The sequence below is a fragment of the Crinia signifera genome, chromosome 9 (genome assembly GCF_055691185.1).
Source record: "Crinia signifera chromosome 9, ASM5569118v1, whole genome shotgun sequence".
Taxonomy (NCBI): domain Eukaryota; kingdom Metazoa; phylum Chordata; class Amphibia; order Anura; family Myobatrachidae; genus Crinia; species Crinia signifera.
Window position 1 is genome coordinate 50,966,384 of NC_139225.1, and position 23,313 is coordinate 50,989,696.

The 23,313-nt window shown below is 42.8% G+C and overlaps 1 protein-coding gene across 2 annotated transcripts in view; it reads right to left on the minus strand.

Moving 5' to 3' along the window:
- LOC146035549 (rho GTPase-activating protein 6-like) overlaps positions 1-23,313 on the minus strand; it is a 298,256-nt gene that overhangs the window by 32,816 nt on the left and 242,127 nt on the right. For both annotated transcript variants that reach the window (XM_083159068.1, XM_083159066.1), the window contains one exon: positions 17,509-17,673. In XM_083159068.1, coding sequence (XP_083015194.1) covers positions 17,509-17,673 — 165 coding nt within the window. The remainder of the gene's footprint in view (positions 1-17,508; positions 17,674-23,313) is intronic.

Genomic DNA, 23,313 nt, shown 5'->3' on the forward strand with positions numbered 1-23,313 from the left:
CCCACTGGCGCAACCACAGAGCCCGCCTAGCCGACACGGCCATTGCAGAATTCTGCGCGTTTATAGCGCCCAATTCCTTCTGTGCCTCACAAAGCACCCATGTCGTGTCCTGAATGTGACGCAGGTTTTCACCTATCTGAGCCACGGACATGTCCCCCAACAAACCCTCTTGGATCTGCGTGGACCAAGTATAAATGGCCTTAGCCATCCAGCAACTGGCCAATACCGGGCGTTGAGAAGCCCCACTGGCCGTGAACATAGACTTAAGTGTTGCTTCAAGTCTCCTATCTGCACCATCCTTGAGGGTATATACCCCAGGAACTGGTAACAGCACCTTCTTTGAAAGGCGGGAAACAGAGGAATCCACCGCTGGCGGTGCCTCCCACTTCTTCCTACCAACAGGATCAAAGGGATACGCATTAGTGAACCTCTTTGAAAGCTGGAACCTCTTTTCAGGGTTGTGCCAAGCACCTTTAAAAGCACTTTCGGTACTTGTATAGTTTCACGGCACCAGTATGGCACCGTGCGTCTGAGTCCCCTTGCGGGATTCGCTTCGCTCGCCCACGCTGCGGGCTCGGTGGCTCGCTATGCTCGCCACGCTATTTAAAATCAACTCCATGCCAACATGGATAGTGGGGGTATGAACTATCCATGTTGGCATGGAGTTAAGTCACTTTTTTTGACATATTTCGTGGCGAGCGTAGAACCCGGAAGTAGCATGGCTGGCGCCGTGAAACTACAGAAGTACCGCACTTTCTAATTCAGCCTGTTCTGGGAAATACACCGGCTGTTTTTTCTGGGTCATGAAAAAGGAATCTCCCTCAGAGGGTTCCTCCATAGGAAGCTCTAACACTTCCCTTATGGCCTTAATTAAAGCCTCAGAACCATGAACTAAAGACTGCTCCTGAATAGTATCCTGTTCATTTGCCCCATCTCCCACTTCAAGGATGTCATCACCATCATCAGAGTCAGGGGCCATTGCAGTAGCAGGCCGCTTTGGAGGCTGAGCAGGGGGAGGGGTGAGAATATCAACCCTGGCAGACAACATGGCTAATTCCCTTTGCACCCTCTGCGTCTGCTGTGTATTTGCAAAGAGTAACAAAGGGAGGACAGGGTTAATCGCACAGGAAGAGTATACGTAGAGTTAGTGTTAGGTGACCCCTCAAATGATAGTGTTATATACGTAAATATTTATGCTGAGGGTGTGCTATCACGGGACATAAGTTTGAAGCAAAAGACAAATTCTTGTAAAGCAAGAAAAGAAAAGGATGTCACTTTGGGGGTTATTCTAGTTCACTCTTTCTGACAAATTCCTTCTTAGATGGACAAAACCAAGTGCACTGCAGGGGGGCAGATGTCACTTGAGCAGAGAGAATTAGATTTGGGTGGGGTTTTACATCAAAGTGAGATCTATATTGCAGTGTAATAATAAAGCAGCCAGTATTTACCCTGCACAGAAACAAAATAACTCACCCAAATCTAATTCTCTGTACACATGTTACATCTGCCCCCCTGCAGTGCACATGGTTTTGTCCATCTAAGAAGGATTTTGTCAGAAAGAATGAACTAGAATAAACCCCTTTGTGATGCACCGAGAGAGAGAAAATTTAATAAGTAACCTTTATTTATAATTTTTTAAAAACTTTTGGCAAAAATATAAAAGACACAATAAACACATTAAACATAGACAAGTAAAAAAGGATGAAGATATCCTTGACTCCGTGGGGTCCCACTTCACAATGTTTTTATACGTATAAATGTCAACACTTTAATATGTGTTTAGTGCATTCACTGTTTCCAGAATAGGAACTGGTTGATATATATTTTCCCAGTTTTCAAGTACTAAATAGCGGTATCACTTTAAGCACCTATTAGGTTCAGGAGTGCCTGTATACCAATTTTGTCTGTGGTGTGAGGGTAACCAAAGATTTATGGTCTCACCCAGCAGGCTGGTATAATTAAAACATATGCAGATATGAGCGTTTATAATGTAGTATGCTCAAAAAAGTATCAGTGCCAGAGACAGCAATAAGCTGTGTGGCCACTGCAATACCAGGATGGTGCTTAAGTGAGTGGTAATTTTAGTGCTCTGAGTCCGGTCTGTGAGCCGGGACAGTGGGATTCACAGCGTGTAATTGAGAAGCGCTGCGCCCACTCTCGTCACTCCGGCTGAGAATGACACAGCCGGCTCGCACTGTACTGCACGTGGGGGTCTGAGTCAGTCTGTGGGACTGTCAGCCGGTGTGCTGGGCATCAGAACTGCGGTGCGCACCGCGTCTGCCTGCCGTATGAGTTCCTATTCTGGAAACAGTGAATGCACTAAACACATATTAAAGTGTTGACATTTATACGTATAAAAACATTGTGAAGTGGGACCCCACGGAGTCAAGGATATCTTCATCCTTTTTTACTTGTCTATGTTTAATGTGTTTATTGTGTCTTTTATATTTTTGCCAAAAGTTTTTAAAAAATTATAAATAAAGGTTACTTATTAAATTTTCTCTCTCTCGGTGCATCACAAAGTGACATCCTTTTCTTTTCTTGCTTTACAAGAATTTGTCTTTTGCGTATTTGCAAAGAGCTGGGAAGCAACAGAGTCCATCAGCATTTTTATGCTGCTCTTGACTATCATCCACAAGTTGTGGGGGCACCCCACTGGGCTGTGGCAGCATACACGGCTCACAGGTTACCTGTGACTGTGAAGCTGGAATAAACTTTGAACAAGCAAAGGGGATTACTATTCGCACAGGACCCTCATAATATTCGAGGATAATGGGTGGACCCCCAATATCTTATATACACTCAAAATATGTAACGTGTACTAAGGAGGGTGTGCTACCTCTGGACATCAAAATTAACACATTTAACAAGAAGAAGAAAAGTATGTCCTGATGTGGTGCACCTAATTGGACTCACACGAATAAAATTTAGCTTTTATTAGACAATTTTTAAGATAGCGAAGTATAAAAACACACAAACAAAAAACATGTACGTGTTTTAAAAAACGGTGCCTCTCTGATCCCACACCACGTTTGGGCTATGAATGATATTGATGCAGGTATAGGTTAGCCGACACCTCTAGTAGTATTATACAATTTTAATGAATAACTGGGTGTCTATCGGCTGTAATCTCCTGCGTATAGGCGCGCAGCTGAGGTGTGATTATGATGTAACCATAGGGTGACACAGTATTATGGTGCAAGCCACATAAACAGGAATAATATCCCTGTGTGTCTGTCTTGGCTACTATTAATACTTCAGATGTCGATGTGACTCAAATTTCTCTGTGAAATGAGTTGACACTGGTGTCGACCAATATTCCAGTCCACAATCATGCGTTAGTCTAGACAACCATGATAACTGGTCATGGTCAGTGATAAGGTCAGGTATAAATGTTCATCCGTTCTCCACAACACACATGTGGCTGAGAGATCCTTTATTGACATATGTTGACACTAATGTCGACCAAATGACAGTCAGCAGTTTGTGTCAATTTATTTCACTATAATAGATATTAAGCCAAAGTCCATGGGTATATCAATAGGATATAATATATCGGCCCCTTGGAGTAATTGGCATATGTTGACACTGATGTCGACCAGGTAACATCCAGCAATTGTGTCAGTTTATTCAACTATAATGATAATACATTTATCAAGAGAGCTGATGAACTCAGCGGGCGCCTCAGAGAAAGAGGCTACAGCAACCGGGCCATCAAAACTGCGTACAGCCATACCAAAAAGATCAAAAGGGAATCCCTACTTATACCTTCGAAAAAAGACATCACACAAGATCAGAAAGTTAGGTTTATAGGGACCTATTGCCAAGAATGGCGTGACATCCAGAGAATCCTGAACCAGCATCTGGATATTCTCAAAACAGATCCTGACCTGTCCCCAATTCTAGGCAACAGAGTTGAGATAAGCTGGCGCAGGAGTAAGAACTTACGTGACATATTAGTCCATAGTCATCTGGACAAGATCAAGGGTCCAGATAAAACAAAAGTTGGCTCACAGAAATGTGGCACCTGCAAGGCCTGCACCTATATGATCACAAAAAATACCTACCAAGATAAATTCAACTTCACTTGGAAAATTAAGGACCACATCAACTGCGACACAGCAGGGGTGGTGTACAGCCTTCAGTGTCCTTGTGACAAAATTTATATAGGCAAGACCATCAGGCCTCTCAAGAAACGGATAATGGAACATGTTAACAGCATAAAAAATGCCCCTAAAGATAAGAAAGCCATGAAAACCCTGACTCCAGTAGCTCGCCACTTCTACAGATACCACCAACAAGATCCCTCAGGGCTCAAAGCGTATGGTCTACTTAAAGTCAATCTCGGTATTAGAAGAGGTGATTTAGACAGTGAGCTATTAAGACAAGAAACTAGGCTAATATTCCTACTTGATGCCATGTTTCCAAAGGGATTGAACGAAGAGAACAAGTACACAGCATATCTCTGAGTTATATATATATATATACATACTGTTTATCAACATTTTTGATCCACGTCATATCTTATTCCTATTCATATAAATTTATTATTTATTGTGCCTATTCACATTTATTATGTCTCTTTCATGTTCTTCTTTTTTCTGGTATAATATCACATTATAATTCATACGTTTCACCTCATGTGATCACACTCCATTTATTTATTGTCTTTATTTCACCTTTTTCTCACGTTATTTGGATTATTTGAACACATTCACTGTTATGTTAGTGTGGAACATCAGCAACTGTTCACCCGATAATCGTATTACTTTTCATTTATTTATTTATAACATATAATACACTATACCTAACACCTCTATGAGACTCACCCTGTCATAACCTTATATGACTTTATATTTTCTATTCCTCACGACACTTTTATTATCCTGTCACCGAGGGCACCAAAAACCTCAAAAATGTTATTTTGGAATCCTCTTATACGACATACTATTACTTCGTCATTATGGCATCACAATAAGCCAGAGCTGTCTTTCTCTCTTCAAGTTTGAAAACCCTTATACCGATTTTCACCTTTTGTCCCCATCCCTCTCCATTTTCCGATTGGTCCCAGCATTTAGGAATTTCAGCATCATCCTGGTAAAAGTTCAGGCTGTATTCTGTAATCAATAGAACCAATTAGGCAGGGGTATACCATTAAATCATTTAATCTCTTTGGCATTGTGTTTTGAGGCTTGAACTCTCATTATTTATTACCAGCGTAATATCTCCCCGTCCATGTACAGCAACTGAGATTACAGGATGTATGGGGAATGTTGATTTTACTGCCCGTAAGTAATACTGTACATACCAGCGTAATATCTCCCCGTCCATGTACAGCAACTGACACTACAGGATGTATGGGGAATGTTGATCTTACTGCCCGCAGTAATACTGTACTTACCAGCGTAATACCTCCCCGTCCATTTATAGCAACCGACACTACAGGATGTATGGGAATTCTGATCTTACTACCCGCAGCAATACTGTACTTACCAGCGTAATACCTCCCCGTCCATGCACAGCAACTGACACTACAGGATGTATGGGGAATGTTGATCTTACTGCCCGCAGCAATACTGTACTTACCAGCGCAATATCTCCTGTCCATGTACAGCAACTGGCACTACAGGATGTATGAGGAATGTTGATCTTACTGCCCGCAGCCATACTGTACTTACCAGCGTAATATCTCCCCGTCCGTGTACAGCAACTGACACTACAGGATGTATGGGGAATGTTGATCTTACTGCCCGCAGTATACACATCTCCCATTATTAACAGCCAATACCATGGTACGCTATAGACGCTTCAAATACTAGTTAATAAGAATATCCCAGTGATAAATGATGGGAGCCTATGAGCATCGCGGCACACGGAGGAGGATCACATCATTAGACGCAATAGCCGTCAATCAATGAGCGTTAAGCTAGCCGCGCCCACTGAATGATCAGTGCTGCACGGCTCATAGAACAGAGAGGCGGTTGGACGCGGCAACTGCCAATCATGCCTCCTATTGCCGCGCCCACAACAGGAAAGGGTACTTAAACAGCTTAGGTCTGGCCAGTCGGGTTGGCCTTGAAAAAGCTACAGCGAAGCGCGCGCCGGCTAGCGGTGACGCTCTCTCTCCCACGCCATATTGATAGGATGCATTTTGATCTGTACTTTTATTTGCAGGTAGCTCCGCTGATGTGTATTAGACGCAGAAGCTGATTGAGTGAGGACAACCTCGCTAGTGTGATTGGGCGCTACTGGTGATACTTTTTAGCCACAGCCTCAGGGGGGACACTGATAACTCTCATTTCCACCTGGCTACACTGTTGCAGCCTCATTTATTATTGTTGCAAATTCTTAAGCCTTTACTTTATCAGCTTAGAGAAGCGTTGTCTACACAGTCTAAGACATTGTATGTGTGGATCACATCAAGACTGACACATTCAGCAGTTACTCACTGCCTTATGTTTACAACGCTTGTCTCTAAATATACTCCCCTTGTAACACTGAATGTTACTAGCTGTCCTCACAATGGACACATAACACAGTGAACAAAGTAAGGAATTTTCATTATCCCTGGGGCTTATTCTAAGGGGCTGCTACATAATACTATACCATATACTTTATTTGATGTACCCATTGACTCTGACTCATTATAGTTGAATAAACTGACACAATTGCTGGATGTTACCTGGTCGACATCAGTGTCAACATATGCCAATTACTCCAAGGGGCCGATATATTATATCCTATTGATATACCCATGGACTTTGGCTTAATATCTATTATAGTGAAATAAATTGACACAAACTGCTGACTGTCATTTGGTCGACATTAGTGTCAACATATGTCAATAAAGGATCTCTCAGCCACATGTGTGTTGTGGAGAACGGATGAACATTTATACCTGACCTTATCACTGACCATGACCAGTTATCATGGTTGTCTAGACTAACGCATGATTGTGGACTGGAATATTGGTCGACACCAGTGTCAACTCATTTCACAGAGAAATTTGAGTCACATCGACATCTGAAGTATTAATAGTAGCCAAGACAGACACACAGGGATATTATTCCTGTTTATGTGGCTTGCACCATAATACTGTGTCACCCTATGGTTACATCATAATCACACCTCAGCTGCGCGCCTATACGCAGGAGATTACAGCCGATAGACACCCAGTTATTCATTAAAATTGTATAATACTACTAGAGGTGTCGGCTAACCTATACCTGCATCAATATCATTCATAGCCCAAACGTGGTGTGGGATCAGAGAGGCACCGTTTTTTAAAACACGTACATGTTTTTTGTTTGTGTGTTTTTATACTTCGCTATCTTAAAAATTGTCTAATAAAAGCTAAATTTTATTCGTGTGAGTCCAATTAGGTGCACCACATCAGGACATACTTTTCTTCTTCTTGTTAAATGGAATAAACTTTGTGCTGCACACCATGCATGTTAACTTTTTCACCATGATGAAGCAACAGGACACCCCCAGCAGCGCACACACGCACACACAACACCCACACCTGATGTACTGTAACTCTACACAGTATAAGTGTAATACACCTCTGTATTAAGAGACTATGGTGTGTGTACAAGTCGTTAACTAGCCAGTGGGGTAGACTCAGAGCAATATGAGGAGACCAGTACACCCTAAACCTTAACTCATGGATTTGAGTGAGCTGGTAACGCACAAAAAACACACAGTGATATGTCATACACAGTGTAAATAACACAGCTAAGCAACGCTGCTGCGCTGTTATAACTTGCTGTCTCTGCCGCTGCTGCAAAGGATCAAATCCACCACACCACTGAGGAGCTGTAATGGCGACCTCTGGATGCATGAAGAAGCAGGAAGCAGAGACAGGGCGCGCCCAGCAGAGCCTGGTCCCGCTCTGAGCGAAGCCCCGCCCCCTTTACACGGAGCTGGCACTTCCAGTATATTTAAACTGGCATAAGAAGCGCTTTTCACCTAAAAATGTTTAAAAATGCCGTGGGCATCCCTGGTGGTCCAGCGGCATCACCCTATGCCAGTGTGATGAGGGGGGGTCACGCAGTCCCTGCGAGAGGGCCGCCGCTACTGCCGCTGCCATCTTGCCGCACGGAACGGTTTGGGGTGTCCCCTTGTGGGACCCCCAACCTGTACTCACCACAGACGTCTTCGGACCAGTCGGGGGGTGTGCGGCAGCTGGGGGGCCTGCTCGCAACAGCGCAATGCTGTGTGGTGACAGGCCCCACTCAGGACAGGTTATCCTGCAGCAGGGTCAGGTCTGCACCTTAAGAGGTCGGGGACTGACCCTACCCCTGACACCCTCGAAGTAGGACAGCTGCCTGGTCAAAGCAGCGCCCCAAAATAATAAACTAAATAAAATTTGAAGAAAAAGTCTGGAGCATCCAGAAAGCACTGCCTCTCCTGAGGCACAGTTTTCTAAACTAAACTAAACTAAACTGACTAGTGGAGGGAGATAGAGGGGAGGAGCCAGTGCACCCACACTGAAAGCTTTAATGTGCCTGTCTCTCCTGCGGAGGATCTCTATCCCCCATAGTATAACCCAGTATCCCATTGGACGGTAGAGAAAAGTCAATATATTTTTTATAAATATCCATTGGTATACCATCTAACCCCGGCGCCTTCCCGCCTGGCAGCTCATTAATAGCACTTATTACATCCTCTATTACTATAGGGGCATCCATAAACTGTCTATTTTCCTCCTCCATTGTTGGCAGACCTATACTTTCAACGTATTTTCTTATTTGGGTCTGTGTGTATGGGAATTTGGACTCGTACAGTTTGCTGTAATACTCACTGAACGCCCTTCCTATATCCGCTGTTTTATGTTGCGTTACCTCATTCTTATCTTTGATTTTATGTATTGTGCTAAGGGGTTTATCCGCATTGGCCAAATAGGCCAAGTATTTTCCTGACCTGTCCGAGCTAGCATATAATTTTTGTGCCTTGTACTTCATGTTTTTAATGTTTACTGTGTTTAGATATTCTAGCCACTGTTCCCGGGCTGTATCCCATTTCCTTTTTGATTCTACTGTACCATCAGATAGAAATTTGGCCTCGCTTACATTACAGATTTTTTCCAGTTCTGTTATCTTTTTCTGACTAGCTCTTCTAACTTCCCCTATTTTTTTTTTAATGTTCCTCTTAGGTAAGCTTTAAATGTATCCCATATTATATTTTCCTGGGCTGACCCTCTGTTATTCATCCAAAATTCTCCCCATTGGTCTATGAGCCCATTGGTTACTTCTGGATTGTTCAGCCATCTGGCATCACATTTCCAGAACTGGCAACCTCTCTCAAGGGATTCCTTTAGTTCTACCAAGAGTGGGGAGTGGTCTGAAATTCCTCTCATTTTATATCCAATTTCAACTATTTGTGGCAAAAGTACTTTAGAAATTAAAACAAGGTCAATTCTAGAAAAAGCAATATGTGATGCAGAGAAACAGGAAAATTGTATTGCATCTGGATTTCTTTCCCTCCATGAGTCAATCCATCCCATATCCCCCACAAAGTTACAAAAATTCTTAGAGCTGCTGTCACCACAATTACCTGTTTTCTTTTTATTTCACCTATCTATCTTAGAATCTAAAACATTATTAAAATCTCCCAGACAAATCACGGGAACCTCTGGGGTATTTTCACCAGGATTTCAAAAGAAAATGGCAGTGGAATGTACACAGCCAATAACAGTATATGACAATTATTCATCGTACAATCTAAAAATATAAATCTACCTCCAGTGTCAATTTTAACCCTGGTATATGCAAAAGCAACTGTTTTTTTAATAAGTACCGAGATGCCCCGTGCTGAGGAGGTGGAGGTAAATGGCGCATGGAAAACGTGGCCCACCCAGGCCTTCTTGAGGGCCAGTAATTTCTCCCCTACCAAATGTGTCTCCGGTAGACATATAGGGGGAAATTTACTAAAGGAAATTTGTAAAAAAAATAGGTGTATTTGTATCCAGAAATATACTTATTTTTGACATTTACTATACCGAAAATACGGCAATTCGTAGTCGTATTGATGTGCTATCAATATGAATACGAATTGCCATATTTTTGGGATAGTAAATGTCAAAAATAAGTGTATTTCTGGATACAAATACACCTATTTTTTACAAATTTCCTTTAGTAAATTTCCCCCATAATATCTGCACCACTGTTTCTGATATATTTTAAAACCAGTGATCGCTTTATCTTCTCATTTATCCCCCTTATATTCCAAGTTAGCAATTTCACCATTTATATTGAGTAGACGACTCCACGTTTCCCATGTATTCCACTACTGCCAATAATTATCCCGTGCCTCTGTGTCCTTGTCCAATACATCACATAAACCCCTTCACATTTACCCCCCTCCCTCCACCCTGTATACCTACCCCTCTTTGGCATACTTCCCCTTCTCCTCCCCCCTAATCCCTCTCAGGCCAACTTAGCCTGCTCCCCTATTACTACTTCTTTTGAGGCTAATAACCCTTAAACACCTATACCATTGAGGTCGTTATCACCCGCTCCCCCGGCTTTTACAGTATTTTTATCCTATATAAAAGTTTTACGTACTACCTAACTAGCCGTGTCTCCATATATTTTATCGACTGACTAACTCCATATACACAGAATCTTGCAAACATCCTCCCACCCCTATTTTTATAAATACATATATCTGTATATATATTTTTGTTATTTTTTTTTTTTTAATAACCCCTTTCTCTCCGTTTTCCCCCCTCCTCCCCTTACCCGTCAAGTACATTTCTACCTTTATATAGATCACTTCAGAGCGGAAGGGAGAGAGGAAAAAACAAAAAGAAAAAAAAATATAGCACACAAAAAAATACAAGGGGAGAGAGGAGGAGTAGGGGGCTGCTGTAATAGGCTAATAGAACAGCATTATCACATGTGTAGACACACAAACATGTATAACGCCACTAAGAAGTGGCGTTATTATCACTAGGCAGCTTTCCGAATTCATTTTACAATTCAAGGTTAGTAAATATGAGCATATCACATTTCCTGGTATAATTATGTGAACTGCGATATCATACCTCCCAACTTTCATGGAGCCAGAGGAGGGACACAGTTGATGCGGGCCGGAAATTTCAGGGGGCGTGGCCTAATTTCGGGGGCCCCCATTTTGACACTATGGGGGCATGACCCAGAGGCTCTGTGAGCCTCTAGCCATGCCCCCAGCCCCCTGGCTGTGGGACCGCTGCTTATCAGGCGAAAACCTCTACAATTCATGGATAATACATTTAAGTGAAACTAAAATAATGTGAAAAGAGTGCGAATATACCTGTTTTCTTTTTTTTTTTTTTTGAATTTATTTTCTTTTGCAAACAGACAATACATATACATACATATCACAGTGGAGTATAACTGCAATTAATAATCTCTAAAGACCTGTACTATATCTTTATTCTTTTTTACCAAGGTATCATCTTTATTCTTAATGGCGGTAATGGAGGTGCTCGTATATCTCCCCTTCAATAATGACAGTAGCTTACTCGCTTTGTTCCCATATCTATAGATTGCACTCTCCCTTTGAAATGAGAACTTAGCTTCTATAGATTTCAATACATTGTCAAATATAGCTTTCTTATCTAGATACAATGGGCCTTATTTTGGTTCATTCTTTCTGACAAAATCCTTCTTAGATGGGCAAAACCATGTTCACTGCAGGTGGGGCAGGTGTTACTTGTGCAGAGAGAATTAGATTTGGGTGGGGTTTTACTTCAAAGTGAGATCTATATTGCAGTGTAAAAATAAAGCAGTCAGTATTTTCCCTGCACAGAAACAAAATTACTCACCCAAATCTAATTCTCTCTGCACATGTTACATCTGCCCCCCCCTGCAGTGCACATGGTTTTGTCCATCTAAGAAGGATTTTGTCAGAAAGAATGAACCAAAATAAGGCCCAATATCCTATTTTGTTTCGATAAATTTCTTTTATATTGTTGATAGGATTCAGTTAATGCCTCTTGCACCTCTAAATATGTGTTCTCCATTGTCTTTTCCCTCGACCTACAGTACGACTGCAATTGGCCTCTAATTACTGATTTAGACGCCTGCCAAAATATCAATGGGTCCCTCTCCCCCATGTCTATATTATTTTGTGCATATTCCTCCCACAATAACTCCAACTGTTGTCGAAATTTAATTGAATTTGACAGGTAAGATGGAAAAAACCATTGTCTAATCGGCCCTTTATCCGCTTTTTGAGCTATTTTTATCCAACATAGTGCATTATCGGATATCGAAATGGATTCTATATTAGTGTCAATTACTCTAGAGAATAATTGTTTCGATATCAGTAAATAGGGTACTTGTGGAGTATCACGGCTCCCATCGTATGGCATCGTATGCCATATGTAGTGGCATACGATGGCATACGATGCGATGCGATGTTTTACCGATTTTTGAGCATTTTTGCTCAAAAATCGTATGCCATCGCATGGCATCGTATGCCATATGTAGTGGCATATGATGTCATACGATGCGATGCGATGTTTTACCGATTTTTGAGCATTTTTGCTCAAAAATCGTATGCCATCGCATGGCATCGTATGCCATATGTAGTGGCATACGATGTCATACGATGCGATACGATGTTTTACCGATTTTTGAGCAAAAATGGTCAAAAATCGGTAAAACATCGGATAACATCGTATGCCATATGTAGTGGCATACGATGTCATACGATGCGATACGATGTTTTACCGATTTTTGAGCAAAAATGGTCAAAAATCGGTAAAACATCGCATGGCATTGTATGCCATCGATGCGATACGATGTTTTACCGATTTTTGAGCCATTTTAGCTCAAAAATCGTATGCGATCGCATCGGATGCCATACGATGGCATCCGATGCGATGCGATGGCACCCGATTTTGCACTGAAATGCATCAGAATGCATTGAAATGTGTATTAAAGTAGTGAAATGCCCCCAAATGCCATTTTTCATAGTGCACCACCCCCACTATCAACGTCAACCCGAAGCGTGGCGAGCGCAGCGAGTCCGCGAGGGGCGGCGGTACGCGTCCTACGACCTTTTCATACCCCCACTATCCACGTCGGCGTGGAGTTGAGAATAGAATAGTGTGGCGAGCGCAGCGAGCCACCGAGCCCGAAGCGTGGCGAGCGCAGCGAGCCCCGCGAGGAAACGCGTATAGCTGTGAAGCCCGCGAGGAGACGCGTATAGCTGTGAAGGTATCCGCGTCCCCTCGCGGGGCTCGCTGCGCTCGCCACGCTTCGGGCTCGGTGGCTCGCTGCGCTCGCCACACTATTCTATTCTCAACTCCACGCCGACGTGGATAGTGGGGGTATGAAAAGGTCGTAGGACGCGTACCGCCGCCCCTCGCGGGCTCGCTGCGCTCGCCACGCTTCGGGTTGACGTTGATAGTGGGGGTGGTGCACTATAAAAAATGGCATTTGGGGGCATTTCACTACTTTAATACACATTTCAATGCATTCTGATGCATTTCAGTGCAAAATCAGGTGCCATCGTATGGCATCCGATGCGATCGCATACGATTTTTGAGCTAAAATGGCTCAAAAATCGGTAAAACATTGTATCGCATCGATGGCATACGATGCCATGCGATGTTTTACCGATTTTTCACCATTTTTGCTCAAAAATCGGTAAAACATCGTATCGCATCATATGACATCGTATGCCACTACATATGGCATACGATGTTATACGATGTTTTACCGATTTTTCACCATTTTTGCTCAAAAATCGGTAAAACATCGTATCGCATCATATGACATCGTATGCCACTACATATGGCATACGATGTTATCCGATGTTTTACCGATTTTTCACCATTTTTGCTCAAAAATCGGTAAAACATCGTATCGCATCGTATGACATCGTATGCCACTACATATGGCATACGATGTTATCCGATGTTTTACCGATTTTTGACCATTTTTGCTCAAAAATCGGTAAAACATCGTATCGCATCGTATGACATCGTATGCCACTACATATGGCATACGATGTTATGCGATGGTATACGATTTTTGAGCTAAAATAGTCAAAAATCGGTAAAACATCGCATCGCATCGTATGCCATCGTATGCCACATGCGATGCGATGCGATTTTTAGCATACGATCTGCATACGATGCAGGTCGTGGGAGCCGTGATACTCCACAAGTACCGTAAATAGTCTATTCTAGACAATGTACCATGTGCTGCCGAGAGACATGTATACTCCCGCTCTGTTGGGAAGCATGCTCTCCACGTATCCACTATTTGCATTTTTTGCATCACCCATCCTATAATTCCTTTCCCCTCCTTGCTCCTTCTTTTCGATGGCAAATTTCTATCTAATGTTGGGGAAGCTACCAAATTATAGTCCCCTCCCATTATTATTGAATCTATAGGATACGAATATAATTTATTCATTAATGGCACAAAAAATTATTTTGCCTTTGAGTTTGGCGCATATAAATTACATAAAGTATATCTTACCCCTCCAATCGTAACGTCTACAATAATATATCTACCCTGAGGGTCGGCATCTACTGCAGGTACTGTGGTATCTAGAGGTTGTCTCACCAATATTACTGCTCCTCTTGACTTAGATGTATAGTATGTTGATGCTATAACTTTTCATTTCATTATGTTTAATTTGAGTATCTCCTGGGGTAAGAGGTGTGTCTCTTGCAAAAATACTACGTCTAAATGTATTTTATTTAGGTATATCAATATCTTTTTTCTCTTCGCTGGAGTGTTTATCCCTCCCACATTCAGGGTTCCTAATTTTAACTAATTTTGATACTTTAGGTTATAAATCTATCATGTTTGGCCATAGGTCTTACATATAACACTTGACACAACACTCTACAAAAAAAAATTATCATACGTTCACAAAAAACACATAGAACCATATTTCTTGAATATGAAGACAATAACATAAACATCATCAGGGGTTCAAAACTTCCCCCGTGAACCATTGTTATTTCTTCTAGACTTCCTCTTATCCTACTTTCAGCCTTTCGACTGATTAAAATATTTTCACCCTCATTTTCCGGGATCTCCCCCAGCCTGCCCCAGCTCTTTCTCCTTCGTTTATATCTATCTATCTGTACATTTGAGTTACCCTGCAACTTTCAATGTCATATACTGGACCCCCCCTTATTATCCTAATTCATATATATATATAATTCTTCTACATATCTTTTAGGGTATCTTTGCAGTCCTGGGCCCTCCCTTTTAAGTCCCCCTTGCTTTTTTCCCTTAATGACTCTGGGCTACATATGTGACCCCTCTTAAGTGTTAGCATGTAGGGCCCGCCTTCCCCGTGCAACATTTTTCCTATATTGACATTGAAATACACGTTATGTATACCCCCCCACATTTAAACAACGCTATTTCCAAGGTTACAGGTCGAGTCCCCAAATGAGGCCACTTTTTGTCTTAGAAATCTCTCCGCTTTCCTGACATTAGTGAATTCCTTCGTGGTCTCATCCAGAAACAGCCTCAGCCTTGCTGGGAATATTAAAGCAAATTTTACATTGGCTTTAAATAATTTAGCACACAGCGGAGAAAATTCCCTGCGTGCCCTAGACACTTCTGCAGAAAAGTCTTGGAATACAAAAATGTTCGCTCCCTTCCAATTCAAGTCCCTAATTTTCCTTGATGCCATCCAAATCGCTTCTTTATGCTGATAGTTCAGACATTTGAAAATAACTACTCTTGGCCTCCCTTCTGAGGACTTATGCACAGGTCCCAAGCGATGGGCTCTTTCAACTATCATGTCTTTGCATTCTGCTGCTATTTGTAGCATCTCTGGTAGGGATTGTTGTATGAAATTAAACAAATCGGGCCCCTTTATAGCTTCATCCAGACCGACTATCCGGAGATTATTTCTCCTGGCCCTATTTTCCAAATTGTCAATCTTGAGCTGCATCAAATCAACTGTTTTCTGCATTGTGGCATTAGATTGCTTTACCGTGGCCATATCTGTAAAGAGCTCTCCTACTCTGCCATCAGTCTCCCGCTGCTCTTTTACTATTTGTTGCAGTTCCTCTTTCAGCTCTTGTATGGCCGTTGAGAATTTAGAGGCCTGCATTTCCATTAACATGGTCAATTGTATGGCTTTGACCACTTCGCCGTATGTTACCGGGGGGTCTTCTGTGATATGTCTAGTTGGGGCTGGAGACGCTGGCTGCACTTGTAGTTTGGAACCTGGTGTCTCCTTTGCTGCTGCCATTTTAAGTTCCACCACTTTCTTAATCCTATTACTTCTCGGCATCTGTGGGGAAAGATACCTATCCATGCGGTACAGGCCTACTGTTTCTTATCCGCAGCTGTCTTATGCAGACCTTATTACCTAATCTCCCACTGTTATAACACTCAATGTATGTCCCAGTACTCAACAGTTCCAGTGGTAATTTAGTAATTACTATACCAATACAGGTCTCAGTTCATTTGCTTCAGATTATCTGCTGGAATTTTTAAGTACAATTTTGGCCAGTTTACATGTCTTCCATATATTTTACTGCGGGAGTCACTCTGCCAGACTACTCTGGGAATTTTTATATCCAGACCTCATTCAAATTTAATAAGACAGTACCTCTCAAGTCCAGGCCACACTTCTTATATACGGCTGCCAGCTTAATCCTCTGCGCTGTTTTATTTCTTCTGGCTCTATCAACCTGCGTTTTTTCTTTGAGGAGATATCTGGCTGTGTTGCAGTGGGCAATCTCCCAACCACCGCTATATCCCTTCCTCAACGCTGCCTTGCTTTCTTCTGTCTCGGTCGGTACCAGTCTGCCTCCCTCCCTGCAGAGACAGCTGTCCCTGTTGCTGTACACCGCTTCCCGGCCGTCACTGCCTCACTTCTCAGTGCCTTGGGTCTGGTTTAGCTTGCAGCCGGCTCGGATGCGCCGTTCCTCAGCGCTCCACCGCGTCTCCCGTCCACCGCTATGTCAGTCTCCGGCTGCTGCTGCGTCTCCTACTCTATGCCTTGGATCCCGACCCGGCTAGCCGTATGATGCTGCTCCACCGCGTCTCCCGGCCACCACAACGTCACCACCGCGACCCGGATCCGAGCTCGTGCTTCCCTCTATTTCCGGGCTCTCCTTCTCGCGGCTCTGTCAGTCGGTCTCCTCTCCGCCTCTTTCCCCTTCTTTGCTGCCCTGGGCTGGGGCTAAATTCTTTCGGTCAGAGTAAACTTACTTCATTTAATTAAATTTTTTAGGGCTGGGGCTGCAACGGAGCTCTCCCTCGCCTGTCCGCTCACATGGGAGCCGGATCCGGAAGTCTCTGGATAGTCTAATTAAGGCAATTCCCTAATCTGCCAATGCCTGATTTGGGGCCCAGGAGAAAAGCAAAATACAAGATGTTAATCATACTCAACCCCTGTCTTGGATAAAAAATAAAGAGATTTTTGTTATGTAGTATTTTGCCATTACCCCAAAAAATGACAAACATACTTGAAGATTGCTATATAGGCTGCATAAGTTGAATGACTGTAATATGTTATACACACCGTGTACAAGTCTTGATGATACTGTATTAGCGTCTCTATCACTTTGATCTGTGCAGCACTGTCCTGGAAGTTTTGTTTTTCACTCCCCAAACCGCTCTCATTTTGTAGCAAGTTTGGACCGAATATAGTTGCCAAGTTAGCAACAGACATTTTGTTTCCAGGAACCTGTGAACAAGATCACACATCCATCAAATTACATTACACACAAAACTGCCCATTTACAATCATATATTAACACGCAACATTAGATAACACAAGACTTATGATACACATAGGGGCTGATGCAAAGGTAAACAAGCTCTGTAGACATATCTTGCATCTTTATGCGCTGCACATTGTCAGGGTCTGGCACATGCAAATGAGTGCAACTTATGCATCTCCACTTACAGCTGATGGGTGATAATAAGAGGTTTGCACATAGGCATCTTGTTTAACCTATGGTTATAACAGATTATCCCTTGCTGCATAGTATGTTCCGATATTTTAGAGACAGTATTTAATGTATCTGCTGACACCACTTCTCCAGGGAGAGAGTTCCAAAGTTTGACTGCTCTGACCGTAAAGAATTTTTTTCTTCCAGACGAACAAAATCTTTTTTCTTCTAATCTAAACTCTTGCCCTTGTGTCCTAGACTCCTTTCTAGCAGAAAAAAAGGGTGTTTGCCAGTTCTTTAGGTACTTGTGTATTATCACGGCGCCCCCGATTTCCATCGCAGGGCATTGTACAACCAAAAAATTGCGTCACGACGCGATTGTACCCGATTTTTAATTGTACAGGCACCCAGATGCCTGATTCCTATGTTAAATGCCCCCACCCCCAGACCCGATTTTAGATTGTACACCCACCCTGATGGGTAATGACTATGTTAAATGCCCCCCCCCATTGTTAACGCCACCCAACTATCAACGCCAACCCGAAGCATGGCGAGCGGTGGCGAAACGCATCCTCTGACCTTTTCATACCCGCACTATCCACGTCGGCGTGGAGTTGATTTTATATAGTGTGGCGAGCGCAGCGAGCCACCGAGCCCATAGCATGGCGAGCGCAGCGAGCCCTGCGAGGGGATGCATAATACTTGTGAAGTAATGCGCTTCCCCTCGTGGGCCTCGCCACGCTTCGGGCTCGGTGGCTCGCTGCGCTTGCCACACTATATAAAATCAACTCCACACCGATGTGGATAGTGGGGGTATGATTAGGTCGGAGGACGCGTACCGCCTCCCCTCGCGGGCTCACTGCGCTCGCCACGCTTCGGGTTGGCGTTGATAGTGAGGTGGCGTTAACAATGGGGGGGCATTTAACATAGTCATTACCCATCAGGGTGGGGATACAATAAAAAATCGGGTCTGGGTGGGCATTTAACATGGGAATTATCCCAAATTGCGTTGCATAGCATCGCATGCCATTATAATGGCATGCGATGCGACACAATATTAAAATTGTACACTCAGCCCGGGGAAAGGCTCAAATCGGGTCCCATCGCATGCCATAGCATACCTTAATTAGTGGTATGCGATGCGCGCCTAGATAATACACGGTATACACATATAAAGAACGGTACGTTCTTTATATTGGCACCTGATATATTTGTACATGTTGAGCATGTCCCCCCTTAAGTGTCTCTTCTCTAGTGTAAATAGTCCCAAATTTCTTAATCGCTCTTCGTAGCTTAGATTCTCCATTCCTCTAATAAGCTTTGTTGCTCTTCGCTGGATCTTCTCCAACTCCATGATGTCCCCTTTATAGTGTGGGGCCCAGAATTGTACTCCATATTCGAGGTGAGGTCTAACCAATGCTTTGTACAGTGGCATAATTACTTTTGAGTCCCTAGTTTCCAAGCCACCTTTTAATACATGCTAGAATTTTGTTGGCCTTTTTTATTGCAATATTACATTGAGAACTACACCCCAGACTCAGACGCACGGCACCATACTGGCGCCGTGAAACTACAGAAGTACCGCACTCTCACATGAGGTTTCTGACATATCCCATTCAGTGAAATTTCTAGCAACAGACAACCAGCACATTTGGAATAAGCTGGATGGAATTGAAAATAGATCCACAAGAAACAATATCTGGCTGATGGGGCTTCCTGAGTCAATCAAGGGCCCTGCCCTCTCTCACTTTTTTAGGAACATGCTTTCTTCCCTATTAAACATCACCACCGAGTGCAGTGACCTAGTAGTGGAGAGAGCTCATAGAGTGGGTCCTGTACCCTCCCCGAACAAACCAAGACCTTGTGTGATATTATTTAGATGCTTAAACTATTTGCATAAACAACTGATATGGTCAGCCTCCACACGCATTAAGGACATTCAGTGGGAAGGCGATAAACTTTTAATCTTCTAGGACTACTCTGTGGAACTGACCAAGGCGCGCAAAGCTTTCTCCCCTGTTTGCACCAAATTAACTGCAGAGGGCCACAAATTTGGATTGTTATATTCCGCCAGACTACGCATCTACGATGGCACTTCCCACAAAGATTTTTTGTCCCCTCGCGACGCGGAGGCCTATCTATAGACATGCTGACAGCAATCAAGATATCAATGACCATTCCCCCCTTCAGGGACCTCTTCTCACTCTGGCTCGTGAATATTGGTCGCCATTTAACCCACATCACTTAAAGGAACAACTTTCACCCGTCCAGGGCCACTGACATTCTGTGCGTGTTTGCAATAATGATTCTAAAGGACCTTCAGCTGATACCCTGTGTACTTGTGTTTCAGGTGTTCTAAATGTTGTTCTACTTTTAAGAAGGAAAAAAAAGGGGGGGGGGGGCAAGCGGACTCAGCAAAACTCAGTTCATTTAAATATTAGACTGATTTATTATTTATTTATTATCAGTTTCTTATATAGCGCACACATATTAAGCAGCGCTTTACAGAGCATAGTTATGAGCAAAAACACATACCAAATTACAGTACAAGACAGTTTAGGAAAAGTACATGGTTAATATGGATAGTTGCATCAGTGGACAGGACACTGCAGCAATCATCAGGGTGGCAGAGGTTTATATATTCTAAGAAAGGCACATAAGGAGAGAGGGCCCTGCTCATGAGAGCTTACATTCTAAAAGGAGAGGGTTAGACAGGTGTGACACAGAAGGGAAAGAAGTGAGCATAAACAGGTTAGGATGAGAGATGGTCAGGTTTTATGCAGGAGGGTGGGAAGAGGTAAGCTTACTCTTTGATATTTTAAGTCTAAAAAAGCGCTGGGTCATCCAGGAGTAAATAGCAGAGAGACAGTTAGAGATATGAGTGAGGATAGAGGGAGAGAGACCAGGAAAGGAGCGATAGATTTTAGTATTATCAGCATATAAGTTAAGTGAGCAAATAAGCTCACCCAAAGTGGACATGTAGAGATAGAGAAGAAGAGGGGCAAGAATAAAATGATGGGGGACACCTACTATCAATGGAAGAGCAGGCGTGGTGTGGTCATTAGAGGTACAGCTGTGCATTTTCAAAACAGACAGTGTACATACGAGCATAAAGAGTGATATTCAAAGTTTTAGCAGTTGTAGAAATGGTGATATCACAGCTGAATAGCCATATTAAGCAGCCAGGAGTAGTATGTTGTGAGAATGAAGTGACTGATGTCTCTAATAACGCTTTAATCAGATATTCATTATGTTTTGCTCTAAACGCTTTTGGCCCCTCGTTTATTATTCTATATTGTAGATTGATATTACATTTGTTATAACTATGTTTGACTATGTCTCCATTATAATTATTAATGTTCGCTTAAAACCCCTTCTACCTCCTAAAATTTGACCCCATGGGTAAAAGTAAATGACCCTAGACTTCCACCTCCACATCTCTTCTCTGTGATGATAGTTAAGTAAATCTTAGAGAATTTCTCCCCATACCCTTTTTTCTTTCTTACATAGCTACTCGCCTGGCTTATCTACCCCCTCTTATCTGCTGCCCCTAGTTTATTATCAACAGACACTGCATAAGCGGCTGCTCTCTTAAACCTAGGCATATAAATGCTGGCGGTGATGGCTGGGCATACGGATGGGGCCCTCCTTTCCACCACGCCTGTACCTTTAGAGAGTGCGCTAATCCCCAGGCACTGGATGCCTCAGAAATCTCACTGGAAGTTGATCTTGCAGTGTTTATTTTTTTGTATGTCTCCCCTCCCCTCCTCCCTGTGCCTTTTTTCTCGTTCTATACCCAGCATCCCAGCAGTGTATGAAGCGGATTCGTCTTCCGAAGTTGTTTACATATTCAACTTAAAGACTGGCTTGTGGAATGTCGGTGGCATTAATACCCCTGCGAAGAGACGTAAGATTTTAGTACACCTGAACAAACAAGGGAATCACTTAGGTTTCTTGAAAGAGACACACTTGACCTCCACAGAAACTTCTAAATTAAGTATGCTTGGCTGGAAGGTAGTTGGTTCCAGTCCATTTAACTCTAAAGCCAAAGGAGTGGTGGTTTTAATCAAAACTGGTATTCCATATGAGGTTACTGAAACAACAACTGGCCCTGAGGACCGTTACCTCATAATCTCTTGTGTAATATCTATGCCACAAATGTGTACTCAAAACCCTTCTTACAAAACATCCAAGCGCAACTTACCCTAAAACTCCCTACACCTCTCATCATTTGTGGGGATTTATCCACCCTCACTATGGATCGCTCTACACCACCCAAAAAAGGGGTTAAACTCCCTAAATATGGCATCCCAGCCTTATTGGATCACCTTTAAACTGTAGATGTGTGGCATGCCCTACACCCTAAGGATAGATAATTTTCATGTCTATCTGCTGCACAAACCACATATCCTACTCTCACACTCCCTCCTCCCTATGATTAGTTCGGCTGAAATAGATCCCATTCTACTCTCCGACCACGCACTTATTACAACTAACATAGGCCTTACCCCCCATTCTAAAATGTCTAAAGAATGGAAATTCCCATCATATCTAGCTAAATCTAATAAATTTAAATCCCACTTAAATTCTTTCTGGGACACCTATAGCCAAGACAATATAGCTCATCTTGCAGAAAATCCCTCTTTATTCTGGATCACCTTATAAGAGGCGAGATAATTTCATACGCAGCCAACCTCAATAAAAAGATACCTCTACATATTTGACCCTACAGTCACCACTTACACTGTCCTATCAGTCCTACAAACAGACACCAAACACGACCACAAAATTGGCCAATCAGACTGCCCGATTAAACTATGAAGGTTATTTACAGACGCAGGGAGATAGACATCTTTTCTCTATTAACGCTTCCATAAATTCAGCAATAAAACAGGAAAACGTTTATCTAACTTGCTCCAGGGTTCACAACTACCTTCAACTGTCCAACCCCTGAAAAACACAGCAGGTACCCTAACTACTAGCTATGGGGAATTAGCGGAAGTTCTCCGCCTTTTTTATACAGAACTCTATTCAGCCTCCCCCATCAGCCTCCCCTTCACCATCACTACCGCCCCTATCATCCCCTTTTTGGAGCTCCTTATCGTTCCCTCAAATGACCACAACCGCAGCTGACTCCCTCCTCACCCTGATTACACCTGACGAAGTTGAGACAGCTATTAAACACCTCAAAAGTGAGAAAGCTCCAGGCCCAGATGGCTTCAGTGCAGACTTTTATAAAATATTAAAACCTAAAATAATCCCTGTTCTTACAACCTTCTTCCAACATATTAAAAACTCAGAAAACCCTCCCCCCCATTTTAACACAACAACCTTGAAAGTCCTTCCTAAACCAGGGAGAGATCTCACTCTCCCAGCATCCTATCACCCTATTTCATTACTTAACCTTGACTATAAGCTTTTTACCAAAATAA